Source organism: Lemur catta, chromosome 19, assembly GCF_020740605.2.
Source record: "Lemur catta isolate mLemCat1 chromosome 19, mLemCat1.pri, whole genome shotgun sequence".
Taxonomy (NCBI): Eukaryota; Metazoa; Chordata; class Mammalia; order Primates; family Lemuridae; genus Lemur; species Lemur catta.
In genome coordinates, this window is record NC_059146.1 from 31106534 (window position 1) to 31128292 (window position 21759).

Sequence of the window (21759 nt, forward strand, 5' to 3'; positions counted from 1 at the left end):
GTCTTGGACTACATTTCCCAGGAGGCCCTGTGACCCTGCATGTCTCCAGGTAAGTGGCCGAAGTCTGGAGGGCCTCACTCTGAGGCTGGGCTGTGTCAAAGAAAAATTGCACCAGATAAGTTAAATAGGCAAGGAGGACTTCGTTAAAAGACTATTGCAATAGTCAACTTCGAATACAAGAGTAGCTGGAGATTTGCAGCTGACGGGTAGGGTGAAGGAGACAGTGGCGGTAAATTACTAAGAGGAAGTTAAGTATTAAATATCAAGGGTGGGGGGATTCTTGCGAAACTGGTTTGGCAGGACTCTTGCTGAAATGGGGTTGGCAGGCCGGGCTCAGAGGAGCCTGACTAAAGTTTGGTCTAGGGAGTCCTTGTCAGCTGAGATTCCTGGAAGGCTCCGATGAGCGGGTTAGCTCCAGAGTTTTGGACTGTTCCAGAGTCCGCACCACGGGAATACGGATGACCAGGCTGTAGTTTTCAGCGTCTTGTCGCTTCCTGGACTACACCTCCCAGAGGCCTCTGGGCCCAGTGATCTCTCCCGCGAGAACTAGATCGTCTCCGGTGGAGTGGGCGGGATCTTCCCGCGGGCTTGGGCGAACAGCCTCAGGCTTTGTGAAAGCGGGCTTCCACTGGTGTGGAGCGGAGCTGACCCTAGCCGGCAGGCAGAGATAGGTGAGGCAGCTCCGAGCCGGGCTCGTCTGGAACCTCCGGCCTGAGTGGGATGCGTGGGAGCAGGCTGAGAAGAGATTGTGAGGAGTGCATGTGTCTGATTGCGACTGTGTCTCTGTGGTGGGCGTGTGTCTGTGTACGGAACTGTGAGGGCGGGGAGTTTTTTTCCCGGTTATGACTGTGCGTGTGTGATTGGAGTTTGTGTGACCTGGTGTGGCACTATGTTTGCGAGTTTGTGGTTCCTTAACCGCGGTTGTGGCTGTGTCCCCTTGGTGTGTGTGTGCTTATTACCATTTTCCAAACTGTGTGTGTGGGTGTAGGATGCCTTAACTGTGAGGTTTGTAGCTATTTCCCCGTGTGTTCATATTTTTGGTTTAGGGTGCACGTGAATTTGTTGTCACTGTGTCCCGAAGGTGTATGGCACTGAGAGAGTAAGAGGTGCCTATGGACTCCGCGGTTGTGACTGTATCCGTCCCCGTGGTGTGTGTGGGACTGTGTGCACCCCATTGTGTTTAGGTTTGGTATGCGTGTGACGTTTGCGGCCCCGTGGTGTGAGTTTGTGTGACTGTGTGTTCCTATAGCCACTGTAGGTGTGGGGCGTCTTTGTCTGTGCCTTTGTGACTGCAGTCACGGAAGACCTCTGTGAAGTCAGGGACAGATTCTGCCCAGAACTGCACTGACCCCCTCTTGTCTGTGATGCCTGAATTGAGCAGGATGCCCTAGACTTCTCTGACCTTCCTCTGTAGGTGGTGGGCGGCAGGGACTGAGCCAGGGTGACTTCTGAAATGGTCAAATGGGCTCCCAGAAGAGCCTGACGTTTCCTGACTCCTTTCTCCTTTCCCAGCTCTGCCCTACTTGGATAGAGGCCTCCAAAGAGGAGTAAAGAATGGTTGTTGAACGTCCACAAGGCACCTGCAAGGTAGCCTGTTTCCTCTTTTTCTTGAAATCCTTTTTCTTTGTCAGGACATGCCTTGCTTTCCTTCTCTTGAAAATTCTTGCCCATTAGATGACCTGATCCCTGGAATTTCCCCTTTGAGAAAATGTGGCTGCTCCAAACCTCAACTTCCCTCCCCCATCTGATTTTCCCTTACTAATTTGTCAGATGGCTTTAATTTTTCTTTATGGTGTCTTTAAAAAAAATACTGTTTCTTTCTGATTATAAAAGTAAAACATGATTGTTTTACATAATTTCAAAGTACAGAAATCGCTAATGAAAAAAATATTTAAATTCCCAGTTAAAACCAATGCTAACCTTCCCCTTATGTTTTTCTTCTTTGAGACAGAGTCTCACTCTGTTGCCCAGGCTAGAGTGCCATGGCATCAGCCTGGCTCACAGCAACCTCAAACTCCTGGGCTCAACCAATCCTCCTGCCTCAGCCTCCCGAGTAGCTGGGACTACAGGCATGCGCCACCATGCCCGGCTAATTTTTTTTCTATATATTTTTAGTTGTCCAGATCATTTCTTTCTATTTTTTAGTAGAGACAGGGTCTCGCTCTTGCTCAGGCTGGTCTAAAACTCCTGACCTCGAGTGGTCCTCCCGCCTCGGCCTGCCAGAGTGCTAGGATTACAGGTGTGAGCCACCATGCCTCGCCTTCCCCTTATGTTTTATGTGCATATATAAAATATGATTTTTAAAAATTGAATTCATGCATTTACCATTTTAGACTTTACATTTTCACATAAAATTATATTTAAGTATTTTCCTACATAGTTTATTTTGAAAATATTTTTAGAGATGTATAATATTTATTAGAATGCCTACGGCTTATTTTTTCTTTCAAATTTGGTACAGAAATGGCACAAAACACTCATTTGTGTAGTTAAAGAAATAACTATAACTCCATGTAAGGAGTATGCAGGTCAAGAAGTAGAATATAGCCATCGCTGAAGAAGCCCCTGATGTACTCCTCCACAGTCACAAACATTGTGCTCCTATGGTGATAATCACTGTGATCATTTCTTTGCTTTTCACTAGAGCTTTAGTACCTATGTATGAATCCCCAAACCACATAGGTGTAGTTTTTGTCTGTTTTCTAGCTTTGTATGACTAGACATTCCTTTGTGTCTTTTTTCACAAAAAACTACGGTTCATTCTTTTTATTTTTGAATGTATACTATCCCACTGTATGAACATATTATAATTTGCTATCCATTCTACTTTTAATGTACATTTGACTTGCCTCTGATTTTTGGCTATTACAGGCAGTGTGACTCTGAACATTTTGTGCACATATTTTGGTGCACGTATGCTTGCATTCCTTTAGTGCCATTAATTGCTGATGAATAAGGTTTGTAATCTTCAATTTTACCAGACATTACCAAACTGTTCTCTAAAGATAGTGTGCAAGTTTTCACTTGTACCAGCAGTTTACAAGGATTCCTTTAGCACCACATCCATGCCAGCTCTTGGCATCATTATACTTTTCAAGTTTTTGCCTATTTGTTGAGTGTCTAATGTTATCATGTTTAATTTATAGTTCCTTTATTATTAATGAAGCTGAGCACCAATTCTTGGTCACTTGAATGTCCTCTTTTGTAATGTCCTCTTTTTGTTTGTTTAAATATTTTGCCAGTTTTTAATTGGGTTGTTTTTCAGTGATTTATAGCAGTTATATATGTATATATATGTTTATATTAATATATCTTCTGTATTTTAGTCTTTTGTTGGTTATATGTGTGGCAAATATTTTCTCCTGCTCTAGCTTGGTTTTTCACTCTTTATGGTGCCTTTTGATGGATAGAGATTCTGGATTTCCATGTAATGAAATCTTTTCCTATGGTTAGTGCTTGTTTAAGAAATTTTTGTCTACCTCCAAATGAAGAGTTTCTTCTAAAATCTTTCTACATTTTGGCTATAACATTTTGGTTTTTATACTACTTGGAATTGATTTCTATAGGGTAGGATTCGATTTCATTTTCCAATTTTTCTAGTATCATTTATTGAAAAATTCATCTTTTCTGCACTGATATTCAGTGTCATTTTAGTAAAAACTCAATTGACCATATATGTCTGCATCTATTTTTGTATTCTATATTCTGTTCCCTTAGTCTATTTGTCTCTCCTTGTAGGAATACCATTATTATCTTATTCACCATAACTTTATATTGGAGTAAGTCCTCTCACCTTGTTCCTCGAGAGTGTCTTGGCTGTTTGTATTCCTTTGCATTTCCATATAAATTTTTGAATTACCTTGGTTCCACTCAAACATCTCTTGGGATTTTGATTGAATTGCATTATATGTATAATTATATGGGTAGAAATTTGGGGACTTTTCTAATAACATCAACTTCTAAATTGATATATGTCTTAATGTATGTCAACAAGGTCTTGCTTATCTCCTGTAAATAGTTCCAGACAATTAGGAACTATTATATAATCCATTGTACAGTATATTACTTTTGCATTGACTGTCAGGAATCTGAGCACTTTAGATAATGATCAAAGTGATAATTTTACCTTTTTTTTTTTTCTTCTTTCAGACAGGGTCTCAGTCTTGCTCAGGCTGGTCTTGAACTCCTGAGCTCAAGCCATCCTCCTGCCTTGGCTTCCCAGAGTGCTAAGATTATAGGTATGAGCCACTGCACCCGGCCGCTAGCCTGGGTTTTTGATATTAAGTTATTAATGACCTTGTCATCATCTTTCTTTTTTCCTGAAATAAGAAAGGCAGCTTAATTAGAAGAACGAAAATGATTGTATGCTAACTTGAACAGCTAGGTTGTATAAGAAAGGACTTGAAAATTCCCTTTCTAATATCCTTCAAAACTTGGATTCCATTTGTATACACCTTGTTCTTTCCACAGACTTCTAACTTCAGCCTGGAATTGAGCAGAAACATGGTTTACAGTTTCCTTCCAATCATTCTTGAGCTCCAGACAAGGTGTTGGACCTTTGAACCAATAAGCAGGTTACTGGTAACAGTACCTGAGGAAGACAAAGCTGTGGGTAAAGGGTTCTATATACATGGTATCCTTCCACACCTGTTTTCTCCAGTTCTTTATGTATGATTTCAAACATTTTCTTTTATTCTTAGTCTCCTCAAATACATTTTAGGAAGTGGGGAATATGGAAATTAGATATAGATTTAGATACAGATATAGATATTTGTTGTTTAATATCTTTAATAATACCTGATCTAATCAAGTCTATTTTATATAGTATCTTTTACTCTTCTCTACATTACATTTCATTTTAAACTATCCTTTCCTCTCCCCTACCTGTTACCCTCCACTGTGCTCTGTCAGGTAATTTCTGCCTCTACATCTTTGCCACCTGTTCTTACCAAAACTTTAGTTCAAATATTGGCTCCATTGGGGAAAAAAAATCATCTCAGATTATTTTACCCACATTAGTCTCATCTCTCTGTAATATGATATAAAGAGCATGGGCTCTAGTATCAGAAAAATGTGGCTTCTGATCTCAGCTATACCATCTGTGAGCTGTTAAACCTGTGAATAACAGATAATAACACCTTTCTCTCAATGTTGTTGAGATTGAAATAAGATATGTGTAAAACACTTAACACACATGAGGTGTTCAATAAATGTTAGTTCCCTTTCTCCTTTACTTCCCATTCTTGGGACCTCTATAGCAGTTACAGTATAAAGCATTTAACTAAAGGCCTTTTGTTTTTCCCAAAGGATTTTATATGCAAATTTTGTTCCATAGCTACATTGTAAATCCTTTAGAATCAGGATTGTGTCTTTCAATTATCTTATATGCATAACTTTTCAATTCATTTAATATTTGTTTTATGACATATTAGGAATCTAAATTCAGTTTTTTTTTCATTTACTCAGCATTATTCTTATGTCACGTATTCAATAATTATTTCCTTTTCTCTTACTTTGTACTGCCTATTTGGTGTATATTAAGTAGTTTATTTTATATATTTGAATTTTTTTCAGTTCTTTGATTGATGTTTCTGTGCTTCTACTTGAACCATGTTTAGATTATTTCTTTTAAGACTCTTTAAATATCTGATCGAATATCACTTCTTTTCTGAAGATTGGTGTATTCTTTATACTTTTCATTACAAAAATAATTTCTTATTACAACAAATTTGGAAAATATAGAGAAGCATAAAGAAAAAACAAAGGTCATCTGTAATCCTATCAAGTAGAGATAACTACTGTCAAGTTGTTAGAGTAAATACTTAGAAGTCTTTTTTAATGTGATCATATTATGGCTACTGACCTGTAACAACCCGTTTATTATGCCAAAATACATATGAATTGTTCATATCATTAACATTTATCTTTACCATGAGTTGTAATGGCCTCATAGTGTTAGCATTTCACCAAGCCCCATGATTTCATCATACTTTCACCATGTCTTGTTGAATATGGTTTGCTTACAAACTATTGCCATTATATATAATGACAGTCTCTTTTGGGCAAACACTAGTGCTTTCTTTCTTTTTTCTTTTTTAGTTAAATTAGAATACATGTGTAATTAATGAATATATATTTTTTATAAAAATAAGTTGTATATTATAGAGGGGCTCAAGTCCCATGTGGCAACAATTCCCAATCCCAAGTATCTACCCAAAGATAGCCACTGTTATCAGTTATTTATTTTTTTAAAGTTTTATCCTATGCATTTAAGTATATATACATATAAACGTGTATGTGGTACTGTTTTGTCACTTAAAATATTTCTATATAAAGAGGATCATAAGTATATACTGCAAAATGTAGAAAATAAAGTAACTGCATCATAGGGTTGATCTAGGGATTGAGTTGGTTTGCATAGAATTCTTAGAACAGGACCTGACACATTCACTAAGTGTTACTGTTACTGTTCTGAAACTTGCTTTTTCATTCTGTGCAGAGAATTGTCCACATAGACATGGAGCTACCTTGTGTTAATTGCTTTATGTAAGACTATATTTTGTAATACTGTGACATGTTTAATAATTTTCTGGTTTTTAAACAGCGCTCCAAAGAATATCTATGTACAGGACTTCTCTAAGCTATATATTAAAAGCAAAATTATGGGGATAATAGAATATACATATTTTAAACATCAGTAAATACTTCCAAATTAAATTTCAAAGTGGCTTGATTACGTCACAGTACACTCAGCTGTCTACTACAGAATCTGTTTCTCTACTGCCAGTTAGGTCACTGATAGCTTTATAAGGTGCAAAAAAGCATTTGCAACAAATAGGATGGAGGGTTAATGATTTCATTTCATTTAAGCTAGCTATTCTTATCCTTGGTTACTGAACAACTGCTCCTATCCCCAGCAATTCTGATTTTAATTGGTCTAGGATATGGCCTGAGCATCACTATTTTTAAAAGGTCACTAGATGATTCTAATGTGCTGCCATGGTTGAGAACTGATGACTTATGCTCATATGAGCTGATAAGAAAAAATTACCCGGGCATGGGGGCGCATGCCTGTAGTCCCAGCTACTCAGGAGGCTGAGGCAGGAGGATTACTTGAGCCCAGGAGTTTGAGGTTGCTGTGAGCTAGGCTGACACCATGGCACTCTAGCCTGGGCAACAGAGTAAGACTCTGTCTCAAAAAAAGAAAGAAAGAAAGAAAAACGTTAAGATTAATTTGACCTGGAGTGGGGTTCAAGCTTTAGAGTTTTTGAAAAGCTACCCAAGTAATTTTAACATGTAATCAGGAATGAAAATCACTGGTTTAGACATATCATAATTTATTTTCTGGAGCTGAGCAAAGTAACTGTGAAAAAAAAAATCACCATCTTATAGCAAGGAAGTAGGGGAAGGAAGGGATGGTTTTCAGGTATGCAATCAGCAGTATCTGCCATAACTGTGTATTTGCTAGCAACTACTATTATGAAAATACATTGTTCATTTTAGTAGTGTCTTGGGGGAGGGAAAAACTAAAGCATATGGTACATACACATACCATGTTTAATTAGCAGTCTTCTTTTTGTTTTCAAAAGCAAGCGTTGGGTTTTTTGAATCTTACATATTTTTTATTTTTTATGTTCCATTTTATCTTCATCAATTCTTTCCTTTTTTGAGATTCTTTTGTTGTGATATAGAATTCAAATTGATGTTATGTTCTTTTTTTATAGGCATTGAATTCTATTAATTCTTTTATTTGCTAATTTCTCAGTGTCCGGTTTTTGATACGTGTATTGCTACATCATTTCTAGGTAGTTTGTATTTCCATTAAGTTTCATATTTTGCATTGAGAATTACTTAGGAATATTTTTTGTTTTGGTAAATTTTAAATTTTTATTAAATTTCAAACTTACAAAAGTTACAAGAATAGAATGCAGTATTCCTGTGTACCAGTTACTCAGATTTACCAATTGTTACATTTTGGCCTATTTGCATTATCATTCTCATATGAACTTAATTGTTTTCTCTTCCTCTCACTCCACACACACACACACACACACACACACAAACTACACACACGTTTTATTTAAACCATTTGAGAATAAGTAGCAGACATTTTGCCCCTTCATCTTTAAATACTTCAGTATGTCATTTCCTAAGAACAAGAGTATTCTCTTTTATAACCACAGTAGTCATTAAAATATGAAAGTTTAATATTTATATGATACCGTTCTCTAATCCATAATGCATAATTAAAATTTTTCACTCATCCCAATGATATTCTTTATAACAGTCCATCCTACCCTTTCCCCACACATTGTCCAGGATCCAGTCTAGGATCACAGATTTAATTAAGTTATTGTTTCTCTCTAGTCTTTAATCTGGAAGAAGTGTTCTCTCTTTTTCTTGGCCTTGACATTTTTGGAGAGGGTAAGCCAATTATTCTGTAGGAAGTCCCTTAATTTGGGTTTGCCTTTTTGTTCCTCATGCTTGCATTCAGGTTGTAAATTTTGTGGCAGGAACACCACAGAAGTGATAGTGTATCCTTCTCAGTGCTTCAGATCAGGAGATACATGATGTTGATTTGTCCCATCTCTGGAGATGTTAATTTTGATAATTTGTTAAGGTGATATCTACCATGTTTGTCCACTTTAAAATTGATAGTTGTCTATTTGTAATGAATAAATAATTGTGGAGAGAGATTTTGAAACTGTGTAAACAACTTGTCATCAAACTTTCACTCACTGGTTTTAGCATCCATTGATAATTAATGTCAGATCTGTTATTGCTATGATATTTTCAAAATGACAGAGTTTTTTATTTTTATCTCCATTATTTTGTCTGTATTAATTAGTTGGCATTCTACTGTAAAGAGCTTTAGACCTTTCCCTTCTCCCTGACTTATTTGTTAATTTGTAAATATGAATTCATAGATTTTTACTCGACACAATGAATTATAATCTGTTACTATTTATTTTCATACTCAAATTGTCCCAGATTTGGCCAGTGGGAGCCCATTAACGCTGGCTTCTGTGTCCTTTTGACTTGTCTCTCTGATTCTCTGAGCATTTTCTTCCTGGAATGAAAACATGTTCTGGGCTCATTTCCAAATACTCTCTTAGTTTCAGCCTGGAATGAATCATTTCTCTAAAAAGCTCTTATTTCTTGCAGTGAAGAATATTCAGAAACTAAGATCTAGGTGATAAGACTATAGGCACTCATTCTAGTCCTAACCTGTTCCACATTTGTGTCTTCCTTCTTCTGTAGTTAAAAACCTGGCATCTATTATCCTCATATTTACTAATTTGTTCAATTCTAGAATATATAAAGTTTTAGAATGCTAACCTATACTGTAGTAAAAATCAAGCGTACTAAGTAGAGCTCAGTATTTGTTTATAGTTCTCTTTGTCTTTAGACTGAAGGTACATAGTCAAAATATCGTGCTCTAATTTACTTGGATTCATTTTTTCTTCCATCACACAGAGTGCTTATGTTATTCATTTGAAATATATTTAAGTCTGTTTGTTCCCATTTGTATTCTGTTTGACTTTTAATACTCTGCCCTTGTTGATTTGATTGTAGAGTATGTAAAACATTAACAGGGTTCCAAAAGTTAAAACTATCCAAGATAGAGCACTGTCACTCGGTTCCCACAATCTTTGGGGCTGAATTGTCTCTTTCCCAAAATTCGTATGTTGAAAGCCTAAACCCCAGTACCTTTAGAATGTGATTGTATTTGGAAATAGGACTTTTAAAGAGATGATTAAATTAAAATGAGGCCATTAGAGTGAACTCTCATCCAATCTGACTGCTATTCTTACGAGAGAGGAAATCTGGACACACAGAGACACCAAGGATCCTCACCCACACATGGCAGAAAGACCATGTGAGCACACAGCAAGAAAGTAACCATCTGCAAGCCAAGGAGACTTTAGAAGAAACCAAACCTACAAACACCTTAATATTGGATTTCTAACCTCCAGAACTGTGAGCAAACAACTTTCTCTTATTTAAGCCACCCAGTCTGTGGTATTGTGTTATGGCAGCCCTAGCAAACAATAATACACCAAGTTATTTCCTCCTAGGTCATAGTATTTAGCTGTCACCTTGGATTATGCTGATATAGGATTCTCATTATAGATCTAGTGGCAACAGAATGGTTCTGGTGGGTCTTGAAGAGAATGAGCATGCCCTTTGAAGGCATCACTCCAGATGATGTTATCACAGTGTTTTCAATCAGAGGAAAGCTAGTTTCTCAGATGCTTGATTTCAAGTTATTTCCACTGGTAAGAGAGTCCCAAAATGACTTGGAGTTCAAGATTGTCAGTTTTATTTGGGTCCCATCCAGATGTCCCAACTCCAAATTTTAGGACCTTATTATTTACCAGTCTCCCAACTTTCACATGAAAAACACGATAAGAGTGTAAATTCAACTGTCATCATAGCTCAGCAACCTGAACAATTTTGTGTTGATTTTTAGCAGTATCGGCCCTGCAACTACAAAAAATGAGAGATTCTTTTAGGGTTTTTATGGAAATGTTCTGGTTCTCAGACTGTGACTTGAGCTGAGAGTTAATAAACCTGAACTTGTCAGTTTCTCTTTGAAAGCACTAAAGTGGATTGAAATGACTTCATCCTACACCATAGTCCTTATAAGTCGTCATTACTGTCACAATGGTTAAGTACAGCAACTATTTGGCTCCCATGGCACTTGCTTTAGTTGGAACTTCATCACAATCAACCACAGCTTGATTAATTATGAAGTCACAGTATGCCATGGATTTCTAGTATCCCAAATCCTGTTGGCTTAGAGCTCTGCACTCCAGTCAAGCCGAAAAGATTAGTAAAAATAATAGAACAGATCAGTGCAACAAAGATTTAAGGCATGGCTAAAAGGCATGACCAAACTAATGCCCAAATTCCATCTTTGCAGGCCTGTCTCCTGGGACCACTTAAGGCACCAATTCTGTTGCAGTCAATATCTAATCAAGAGACAAAAAATACAGTAATTTGAACTGGGAAAGTTTAATATAACAAATGAAATATTAGTATAATTAGAGTAGAGTAACAAAAGATCATATAGTAAGAAGTAAAGGGAACTCTAAAGACCACAAGAATCACAGCTACAAAGAGCAGCCACTGCTCCTAATGGTGGAGCTCGAGTGCCCAAGGAAGAAGCCCTCCCAGGACTAAGATGCAGACCTTGTTGGAGAGAGCACATCTGTGGCTCACTGAATGGCAGAGTAATTGTATTATAAGGACTTTTTTTTACCAACTTTCTTGACTCACTAAAGAATATTATACAGTTTTGCCTGCTTTTACATTTATATAAATTGCAACATACTGTGTATGTCCTTTTGTTAACTTTTAATATTTAAAAAATTAATTTATGTTGAATGATTTAGATATATCTTGTTTATTTTTACCACTGTATGCTATTTCATTTTATTTCATAAAGTTTATGGCTATATTGCAGAACATTTTATCCAATACATATTTTTTGTGGATAATTGGGTTGCCAGCACTTTGCTCTTAATAAAAATGTTGTTATGAACATCTTGGTATATGTTTTTCCTAGAAGCAGAGTTGCTGGGTCATAGAGAAAATGCATGTTAACCTAGATGATGCCAAACTATTTTTCAGTAGTTATATGAGTTTCTACTTCTAACAGTTTCTGCTCCATATCTTTGCTGACATTTGGAATAGTAATGCTTTTTAACTACCAAGTATATTTAGTAATATCTCACTTTAATTTGCATTATAATTACTAATGAAACTAAGCATCTTGTCATTTGAGTTACCTTTTAGCTCCTTTTCTTTTTCCCATTTTTTAAAAATTTAAGTCAAATTTGTGTAAGATACAATTAACCATTTTAACGTGTACAATTCAGTGTTTAGTGTAAATTCAGTGATATATACTGTATTTATAATGTTGTGCAACCATCAGCTCTCTCTAGTGTTAATTTTTTTCATCTGCTTATAGAAACACCCTGTACCCATTTGAAGCACAAAACTTTTAACTTTTATTAATTCAAACTGATATATTTTTTCTTTCATTGCTTGTGCTTTTGGTGTCAAATCTAAGAATCCATTGCCAAATCTGAAGACATGAAGATTTAGAATTCCCTATGTTTTCTTGAAAGAGTTTTAGGACTTAGCTCTTCTATTTAGGTAATTGATCTATTTTGAGTTAATGTTTTATGTTTTCCTGTGTTTATCCAGTTATCACAGCATCATCATACAGTAATCATCAAACCTGGGATTCAGAATACTCATCTATCTTTATCCTTCTTGTAATCGTCCAGTAGTTTCACATTAACTTTTATCTTCTCTTCCCTCCTCTCTGATTTTAAAATTAGACTCTCAGTTACTTTGCTATAGCCCTTGCTGAGTCCCTTCTTCTGTTCTCCCAAGGTTAGCCTCACAAAATTAGGAGGAAACATTGATTTTTATCAAATAGCATAAACAAATCATATTGTAACCACAGAAGAATCTTCCCTCTCCATTGCTCATTCCATACTCATTCAGCACATTAGTCTTTCATTTGGAAAGGGCTGTATCTGGAGCACCTTTGTCTTCTGTTTCCTTCAGTTTATATGCAAATTATATTTATTACTTGAGCATCTATCCCAGATTCTCCTTCCCAGGAAAAATTTAATGCTCCAAACAACCCTAAGCAATAGGTATGATATTAATAATTATCCTCATTTATAAATGTATATGCCACTAGATTTATCTTCTTAAAAAATTAGGGCAGATCCAGGACATCTGCATATTTACTAAGCTCCCCAAGTTGGCAGAGGATTTTTATCTAAACTGCCATTTAGGAATAATTGACTTAATCCATTTTCCTAAACACCTCTTTCACCTACTAGTGTGACTTTTATTCATTCTCTCTGCTTTCCTTATCTATTTTTCAAATTGCTCAATCATATTTGAGAATTGTATAAGCCACTCCCTTTTATGAAAATTAATTTAAGTCTTTCCTATCTATTATAAAAGTTTAATTTCTCCCAGAACACAAAAAAAAGTGAATGTTTGCTTTTATATTTTCTTTCAGACTGTGAATCAAGGTTGACACCAAGAAATTATTTCTGAAAAAGGATATTTATGGAATAGAATCATCCTGATGAGAGATAATGGAAAGACTTACAAAACACAGCATTGAGTGTTCAAGTTTCAGAGGTGATTGGGAATGTAAAAGCCAGTTTGAGAGAAAACAGGGATCTCAGGAAGGACATTTCAGTGAAATGATATTTACTCCTGAAGACATGCCCACTTTCAGTACCCAGCATCAGAGAATTCACACTGATGAGAAACTCCTTGAATGTAAGGAATGTGGGAAGGATTTTAGTTTTGTTTCGGTCCTTATTCGACATCAGCGAATTCATACTGGTGAGAAACCTTACGAGTGTAAAGAATGTGGCAAGGCTTTTGGTAGTGGTGCAAACCTTGCTTACCATCAAAGAATTCATACTGGTGAGAAACCTTATGAATGTAAGGAATGTGGGAAGGCCTTTGGTAGTGGCTCAAACCTTACCCACCATCAAAGAATTCATACTGGTGAGAAACCGTATGAATGTAAGGAATGTGGGAAAGCCTTTAGTTTTGGATCAGGCCTTATTCGACATCAGATAATTCACAGTGGTGAAAAACCTTATGAATGTAAGGAATGTGGGAAGTCCTTTAGTTTTGAATCAGCCCTTACTCGTCATCACAGAATTCACACAGGTGAGAAACCTTATGAATGTAAGGACTGTGGGAAAGCCTTTGGCAGTGGTTCAAACCTTACTCAACATCAGCGAATTCATACTGGTGAGAAGCCTTATGAATGTAAAGCATGTGGAATGGCCTTTAGTAGTGGTTCAGCCCTTACTCGCCATCAGAGAATTCATACTGGTGAGAAGCCATATATATGTAATGAATGTGGGAAGGCCTTTAGTTTTGGATCAGCCCTTACTCGACATCAAAGAATTCACACTGGTGAGAAACCTTATATATGTAAGGAATGCGGAAAGGCTTTTAATAGTGGCTCAGATCTCACTCAACATCAGAGAATTCACACTGGTGAGAAACCCTATGAGTGTACAGAATGTGAGAAAGCCTTTAGAAGTGGTTCAAAACTTATTCAGCATCAAAGGATGCACACTGGTGAAAAACCTTATGAATGTAAGGAATGTGGAAAGGCCTTTAGTAGTGGCTCAGACCTTACTCAGCATTGGAGAATTCATACTGGTGAGAAACCCTATGAATGTAAGGAATGTGGGAAAGCCTTTGGTAGTGGCTCAAAACTTAATCAACACCAGCTAATCCATACTGGTGAAAAACCCTATGAATGTAAAGAATGTGGAAAGTCCTTTAGTAGTAACTCCGCTGTTAATCGGCATCAGAGAATACACACTGGTGAGAAACTCTATGAATGTAAGGAATGTGGGAAGGCTTTTCATAGTGGCTCTAGCCTTACTCAACATCAGAGAATTCATATTGGTGAGAAACCTTATCAATGTAAGGAATGTGAAAAAGCTTGTGGGAGGGGTTCAGAGTATCAGCAATATAAGAAAAACCATAATGGTGAGCAGCTCTGTGAATTGGAAACTCTATGACTTTAAATTATGTGGTAAGGAACAGTTTTCAACACATAAGAATATTAATACTGGTGAAAATCTCTATGAATGTATTAAGACACAAATGTCTTACTTATACTTCACGTTAGCCTAAGAGAAATCATACAGAAAAAAAAATCACTGAATAAAATAAATATTTGAAGATCTTTATCTATATTAATTCTTCCATTACTTTTGGAAATCTCATACTTGTGGATGTTAACATGAAAAAAAGTTGTATTTTGCCTTTATTTTAAACATTGAAAAATTCATTTTTGGGTTAACTCTGCCACTGTTTTTTAATGGTCTCATTTTGTGTGTGTGTATTATACAGAATTACCGATCCCTATTAAAATTATTTTATTTATTGAATGTCTAAATTTATCCTTTTTTCCCCCTCCCCTGATTCTCATCCTAACACCATTTTTAATAATTCTACATATTTTCATAGTTTCTTACTATTAGATGGCAAGTTATATTTTTATTCATATAAATCTTGCATATGAGGTGTTTTTTAAAAAAATTTACATGTATCTATTATGTCTCACCCTGTTGTTGTTAAGTAACTGTTATTTTTAAGTATCCTTTAATATCTGATGGACCTGTACCTTTTGTTTTGGAATTATTTTATTTTCCTTTTACAAAGTTTATACTCTTCATTTTGGACAGCTTTCCCTTATAATAATGTGGATGAGAACAAAAAATGGACATGGTTATCTGTAATCTTACCAATCATAGATAATTACTGTCAAACTTTTGGAGCAAATCTTTTACAACTATATCTCTCATTGTTTCGGAAACAAGGTGTGGATTATGCTATACTACAGCCAGCCCTTAATATTCTTTGTATGTGAATATATTGTTAATATTTTATCAGTTTTACAGTATTACCCTGAGTATATTAAACTCTTATTTTGTCAAATACTGAAAGTTTTGCTGTTATAAACAGTTACCTTGATGGCCCCTTTTGAATGTGTCATTATTTATTGTTCATTTCAGAGATAATGCGTGCATCACTTTTGCATATAAAAGATTTATACATTATAGATAAAGCTGCCCCTCCCTTTGACCAACATCCCTAACCTCAGTTCCTTTTCAATGTTAACCAACTTACTTATTCTTCCATATCCTTTTATATGCATATAAAATGTAGACATGGTAATGTGTGGGTATAATTACAGAACTTCAAAGGCTTGTTGTGTGGATTCTATAATTGTGCCTATCACATAATAAATGCTTGGTTAAGATTATTAACTATCATCATTGTTATTATCTTCTCAAGCTTGATTCTTATTATTTATGGAAAAACTCTTAACCATGATTCATATCTTACTCAACAACAAAGACCTCATAGGAGAGAAAGACATTCCTGTAAATCAATACAGAACAAGTTTGATCAACATCCATTCTTGTTGAATAAGAATAATTTGTCCTAAGGAAAAAGATGAGATTATAAAGTGTGATAAGGCAAATGCACCATAAAGTTCATACCAGGGTAGAAATAAAAACAAAACTATGGTAGGCCCTTTATAAAAATATGAATACTAAAATTACATTTACTTTTGAAATAAATGTGAGTTGACTGCATAGAAAACCTATGAGGACCTATCATATACAGAGGAAATTTTATCTAAATCCATTCAGATCTTAGAATATTAAAGAAATTATAAAGAAACTAAGCATATAACCCAAGAAGTTGGAAAAAGACTACAACAAAAATCCCAAGGGTAATGAAAGGTAAAAATAAAGGAGAAATAATTTTAAAAGAAAAAAACTAGGTTAATAACCACTACCTGCTCCTCTGAAAAAATAAAAATATAACAGCAATTCTAGTAAATAAAGATAAGTGAACATTCTGAATGAGAAAAGGCCATTACTCTAGAGATTTTATGTATTACAGGTTTAATATTCCTAATTTGAAAATCCAAATGTGAAATATGCTCCAAAATTCAAAACTTTTTGTGTGCTGACATGACGTTCAAAGCAAATGTTCACTGGAGCATTTTGGATTTTAGACTTTTTTTTTTTTTTTTTGAGAGAGAGTCTCACTTTGTTGCCTGGGCTAGAGCGAGTGCCCTGGCATCAGCCTAGCTCAGAGCAACCTCAAACTCCTGGGCTTAAGCGATCCTACTGCCTCAGCCTCCTGAGTAGCTGGGACTACAGGCATGCGCCACCATGCCCGGCTAATTTTTTCTATATATATTTTTAGTTGTCCAGATAATTTTTATTTCTATTTTTTAGTAGAGACGGGGTCTCGCTCAGGCTGGTCTCGAACTCCTGACCTTGAGCGATCCACCCACCTCGGCCTCCCGAAGGGCTAGGATTACAGGCGTGAGCCACCACGCCCGGCCTGGATTTTAGACTTTTTGTTTAGGGATGCTAATCTGAAAGTATAATGCAAATATTCCAAAATCCAAAAACATTTTAAATCCAAAGCACTTCTGGTCCCAAGCATTTCAGATAAGGGATACTCAATGTACATGTATTACTATTTTATATAGCTTTTTAATAATTATTTGAAAATTAAAATGCACCTTTCAGAAAAAGGGTTTAAATCACCAGAATTGACTCAAGGAGGCACAGAAATGGTTAGTATATAAGGGACACAATGCAAAAACTGTATCTAGGAAAGCTGGAAGGAAATCCCTCTGGCCAAAGTTATCAGAAGTTTCTTTTGTATACCTCCTTATACCTCACTCAGAGCCCTGCAGAAAATGTTCTGGCATTCAATCACATTTTGCATAGGAAAGCGGAACAAAAGGTGAAAATATATAAGCATCAGTACATTTTATAATTTGAGAGAACTGGATGTTTTTCCTAAATTTCTAAAAAGGTGTGTAATAGAAATGATTAAAAACAGACTAAAGTACCTTATTTCATTAAATCTAAGATGTCACATATTGTAAGATACACCATTTTTAATATAGTACTAATTTTTAAAATCATGCAGATTAATCTATAATAGGTAATTATAAGATGAATCTCAATTTCAGAGACATAAAATGTGGGGTAAAAAGGACATTTTAGAACTGATGAACTACTAATTCAGTATTTTTTGTTTCCTTATTTTTATTGTTTTAAATTTGTTGCTACAGAGAGGCTTTCAATTTCTAGTCTGTATGTGTGTGTGTGTGTGTGTGTGTGTGTGTGTGTGTGTATGTATCTGTTCAGTGTTATTTTTAAACCATTTTATTCCTCTAAATTGATTCAAAGGAGACATGTTCACTTTAATTTCTTTTCAAAAAATTTTCTCTTGGCTTTCTTTATGTTTTCAACAATTTTTATTTGCTTTTTTCTAGTTCAAAAGTGCATTTCATTATTAAATGCTTTTCTGTGTGTGTGTGTATGTGTATTTTTTTAGTGGAATATAGGTGCTTAGTAATGTTTTTCCAGTCTCTTTTAAATTGAAAGCATATAAGGCTACAAGATTTCCTTTGAATACTGTTTTAGCTGGCAGGTCCCATGGGATTTTAATTAACATCTGGGTATCTCATTTTAATTTTGAATTTCTTTTTGACTCATTAGTTATCTGGGGTGTGAGTCTTTTTCCAAATGTTCAAAAACTTCTTCTGAAAAAAGATTTAGCATACAGAATTATAATGTGTGTGTGACCTATAAAAACTTCGTTAAAAGGTTAAAATATGAATTTATTCTTTGTGGCCAAATACAAGTTAGGTTTTTATATATGTTTTACAGACATATGATGTGAAATAATACATACTCTCTGTCAAGCAGAAAGTTCTATATAACTGTATTATATTCAGCATGTTGATTACATTATTTACATATTCTCTGGTTATTTTATTTGTCTTATTCTGACAAAAGTGCACAAAAGAGCCATATTTTTTCAAGGTCTCCTTTTAATATAGGGGTTTTACTATTTATGTTTAGTTACCATATATTTCACTGCTTATTATAGTTTTTATCTTTATACATAATGATGTTGAATTACAATTTTTCTAATATTTACAATAGCTACAAAAAAACTACCTAAGAATAAATCTAACCAAGGGGATGAACGACCTCTACAAGGAAAATTAAAAAACACTGATGAAAGAAATTGAAGAGGACAGAAATAAATGGAAGGATATCCCATGTTCACAGATCAGAAGAATTTTTTTTTTTTTTTTTGAGACAGAGCCTTGCTTTGTTGCCCAGGCTAGAGTGAGTGCCGTGGTGTCAGCCTAGCTCACAGCAACCTCAAACTCCTGGGCTTAAGCAATCCTACTGCCTCAGCCTCCCGAGTAGCTGGGACTACAGGCATGTGCCACCATGCCTGGCTAATTTTGTCTATATATTTTAGTTGGCCAGATAATTTCTTTCTATTTTTAGTAGAGACGGGGGCTCGCTCTTGCTTAGGCTGGTCTCGAACTCCTGACCTCAAGCGATCCACCCACCTCGGCCTCCCAGAGTGCTAGAATTACAGGCGTGAGCCACCGTGCCCGGCCGATCAGAACAATTAATATTGTTATAATGACCACACTATCCAAAGCAGTCTACTGATTGAATGAGATCCCTATCAAAATACCAATGACATTTTTCACAGAAATAGAACAACCATCCCAAAATTCAATGGAAGCACAAAGGAGCAAGAGTAGCCAAAGCAAACCTGAGCAAAACAAAGCTGGAATCTTCACACTACTTCAAAATATACAACAAGACAACAGTAACCAAAACAGCATGGTATTGATACAAAAACAGATACATGGATCAATAGAGAATATATATATTCGTATATTTTATGTATACTAAGGTCATAGATATTCTAAATACCCTGACTTGATCATTAAACATCTGCATGTGTCAAAATATCAAATGTACCCTATAGATATGTATTAATAAAGAATAACAGTAAACAATATTGTAGAAAATCCAAGAGAATGGAGCCATTAAAGATGAGCATTAACAGGGCATTATAAGAAGAACAAACAGAAATAAGAAAGTGCCTTTGGAAATTAAAATTGCAGTAGATGAATAAAAAAAATTTAAGAGACATTTAGAAAATATGAGTTAGGAAATCTCTCAGGAAGAAGAACTACAATAGAAACAGATTCATAATAAAAGAAACTAGGCTTTCTTCATAAGTACAAGATTTAGATGTTTAATGAGTGATTTCAACTAAAACTTTAAGAAATCGATCAGCCGGGCTCTGGGAGGCCAAGGTGGGAGGATCGCTCGAGGTCAGGAGTTTGAGACCAGCCCGAGCAAGAGCAAGACTCCATCTCTACTAAAAAAAAAAAAAAAAAAAATAGAAAGAAATTATATGGACAACTAAAAATATATAGAAAAAATTAGCTGGGCATGGTGGCACATACCCTTTAGTCCCAGCTACTCGGGAGGCTGAGGCAGGATTGCTTAAGCCCAGGAGTTTGAGGTTGCTGCAAGCTAGGCTGACACCATGGCACTCTAGCCAGGGCAAAAGAGTGAGACTCTGTCTCAAAAAAAAAAAAAAGAAAAGAAAAGAAAAGAAAAGAAAAGAAAGAAATCAATCACACCTTTTTTATTTAAGCTATTCTAAAGCAGTGGTCAGCAAACTAAAGCCCACAGACCAAATTCACCTGCCACTTATTTTATAAATAAAATTTTAGTGGAATACAGCCATACCCCTGCATGTACATATTATCTTTCGCTGCTTTCACTACAACAGAGTTGAGTAGTCCAAAAACCCTAATATATTTACTGTCTCTCCCTTTAAGAAAAGTTTTCAGATCTGTTCTAGAGCATATAAAAAGAAGCATCCAAAATCATTTTATGAATGGAGAATTTTAACAGAAAACTTTGATAAAGAATGCATAGATGTGGCCGGGCGCAGTGGCTCAGGCCTGTAATCCTAGCACTCTGGGAGGCTGAGGTGGGTGGATTGCTTGAGGTCAGGAGTTTGAGACCAGCCTCAGCAAGAGCGAGCCCCCATCTCTACTGAAAATAGAATGAAATTATCTGGCCAACTAAAAAATATATATAGAAAAAATTAGCCAAGCATGGTGGCACATGCCTGTAGTCCCAGCTACTGGGGAGGCTGAGGCAGTAGGATCGCTTAAGCCCAAGAGTTTGAGGTTGCTGTGAGCTAGGCTGACACCACGGCACTCACTCTAGCCGGGGCAACACAGCGAGACTCTGTCTCAAAAAAAAAAAAGAAAAAAAAGAATGCACAGATGCATAACGAAAACACAGATCTACTTACGTATATTGAGACAAATCTAAAATAAAAGCTTAGAAAACAGAATATACCAGTATCTCAAAAGAATTAATAAGACACAACCCAAGTAGAATTTCTGGTAGAACTATTGCAAAATTGGCTTATTATACAGATGGCTTAATGTGCAAAACCTCCACACAAAAAAATTATAAAAAATTTTAGAGAGAAATTAATGGTATACATAGAGAAATACGATGTTCATGAATGCAGAAGTTATATGTGTGTATATATATACATATATATGTAAAACAATAAAACTTATAAAAGATACTATCAATGAATATCTTCATGAACTTGGGTTGTAAAAATGATTTTTAAATATGACATTCAAATCACTAATCATGAAAGAAAAGATTTACAAAATTGGCTGTAATAAACTTAAGAACATCTGTTCATTCCAAGATGTCATTAGGGGATGGAGAAAGCAGGCTATTGAGCAGTTGAGTGGGAAAAGATGTGCAGCACATAAAACCCACAAGACACTTATCCAGAATATAAAAAATGTTTTTTTTAACTCTGGGTTAAAAATTAGCTGGGTAATAATTCAGTGGGAAAATGGACAACAGCCTTGGATCAGCAATTCACAAAATGGGAACTTCATATGTAATAAACATGAATAAATGTTTCACCTCACTGGCAATCAGGAAAAAGTAAATTAAAAAACTACAATGAGAGTAAATTAAAACTAACACATTCACCAGAATGACTATAAATACCCAACAAAAATGCAATTGTTGGTAAGTCTGTGGAGTAACACTACACATTTCTGGTGTGAATATAAATTGGAACACTTGGGAAAACAATCTGGCATTATCCAACTAAAGTTCAAAATACACATAACCTATTTTGCTCATAATTATACTTCTAAGGTATATAACTGACAGAAACGCATGCCTATCTGCAACAGGAGATATGTTCATAGCAGCATTATTTATAATAGCTAAGAAATAGAAGCAACTCAAATAT

At 35.6% G+C, this 21759-nt stretch overlaps 1 protein-coding gene and 1 long non-coding RNA gene across 8 annotated transcripts in view; one reads left to right on the forward strand and one right to left on the reverse strand.

The window, feature by feature from the left end:
- On the forward strand, nucleotides 1-15553 carry LOC123624403 (zinc finger protein 345). 7 transcript variants are annotated; one of them, XR_006730127.1, is made up of 3 exons: nucleotides 1-49; nucleotides 1513-1587; nucleotides 10928-11103. XR_006730127.1 is itself a non-coding variant. In XM_045532162.1 (2 exons), the coding sequence occupies exon 2, from the start codon at nucleotides 13134-13136 to the stop codon at nucleotides 14595-14597; it is 1464 nt and encodes a 487-aa protein (XP_045388118.1). In that variant the 5' UTR covers nucleotides 583-671; nucleotides 13055-13133; the 3' UTR covers nucleotides 14598-15553. The 7 variants fall into 7 exon arrangements, 1 of the variants encoding a protein (XP_045388118.1); XR_006730125.1 differs by lacking the exon at nucleotides 1-49 and adding an exon at nucleotides 583-671; XR_006730126.1 differs by lacking the exons at nucleotides 1-49; nucleotides 10928-11103 and adding exons at nucleotides 583-671; nucleotides 4150-4174.
- LOC123624404 overlaps nucleotides 7927-21759 on the reverse strand; it is a 26103-nt gene continuing 12270 nt past the window's right edge. Inside the window, exon 3 of the long non-coding RNA XR_006730128.1 lies at nucleotides 7927-9070. This is a non-coding gene — a long non-coding RNA (uncharacterized LOC123624404). The remainder of the gene's footprint in view (nucleotides 9071-21759) is intronic.

Excerpts from the sequence above, each read along its gene's own strand:
- LOC123624403 (XM_045532162.1), top strand. The coding sequence starts at position 13,134 with ATGGAAAGACTTACAAAACACAGCATTGAGTGTTCAAGTTTCAGAGGT.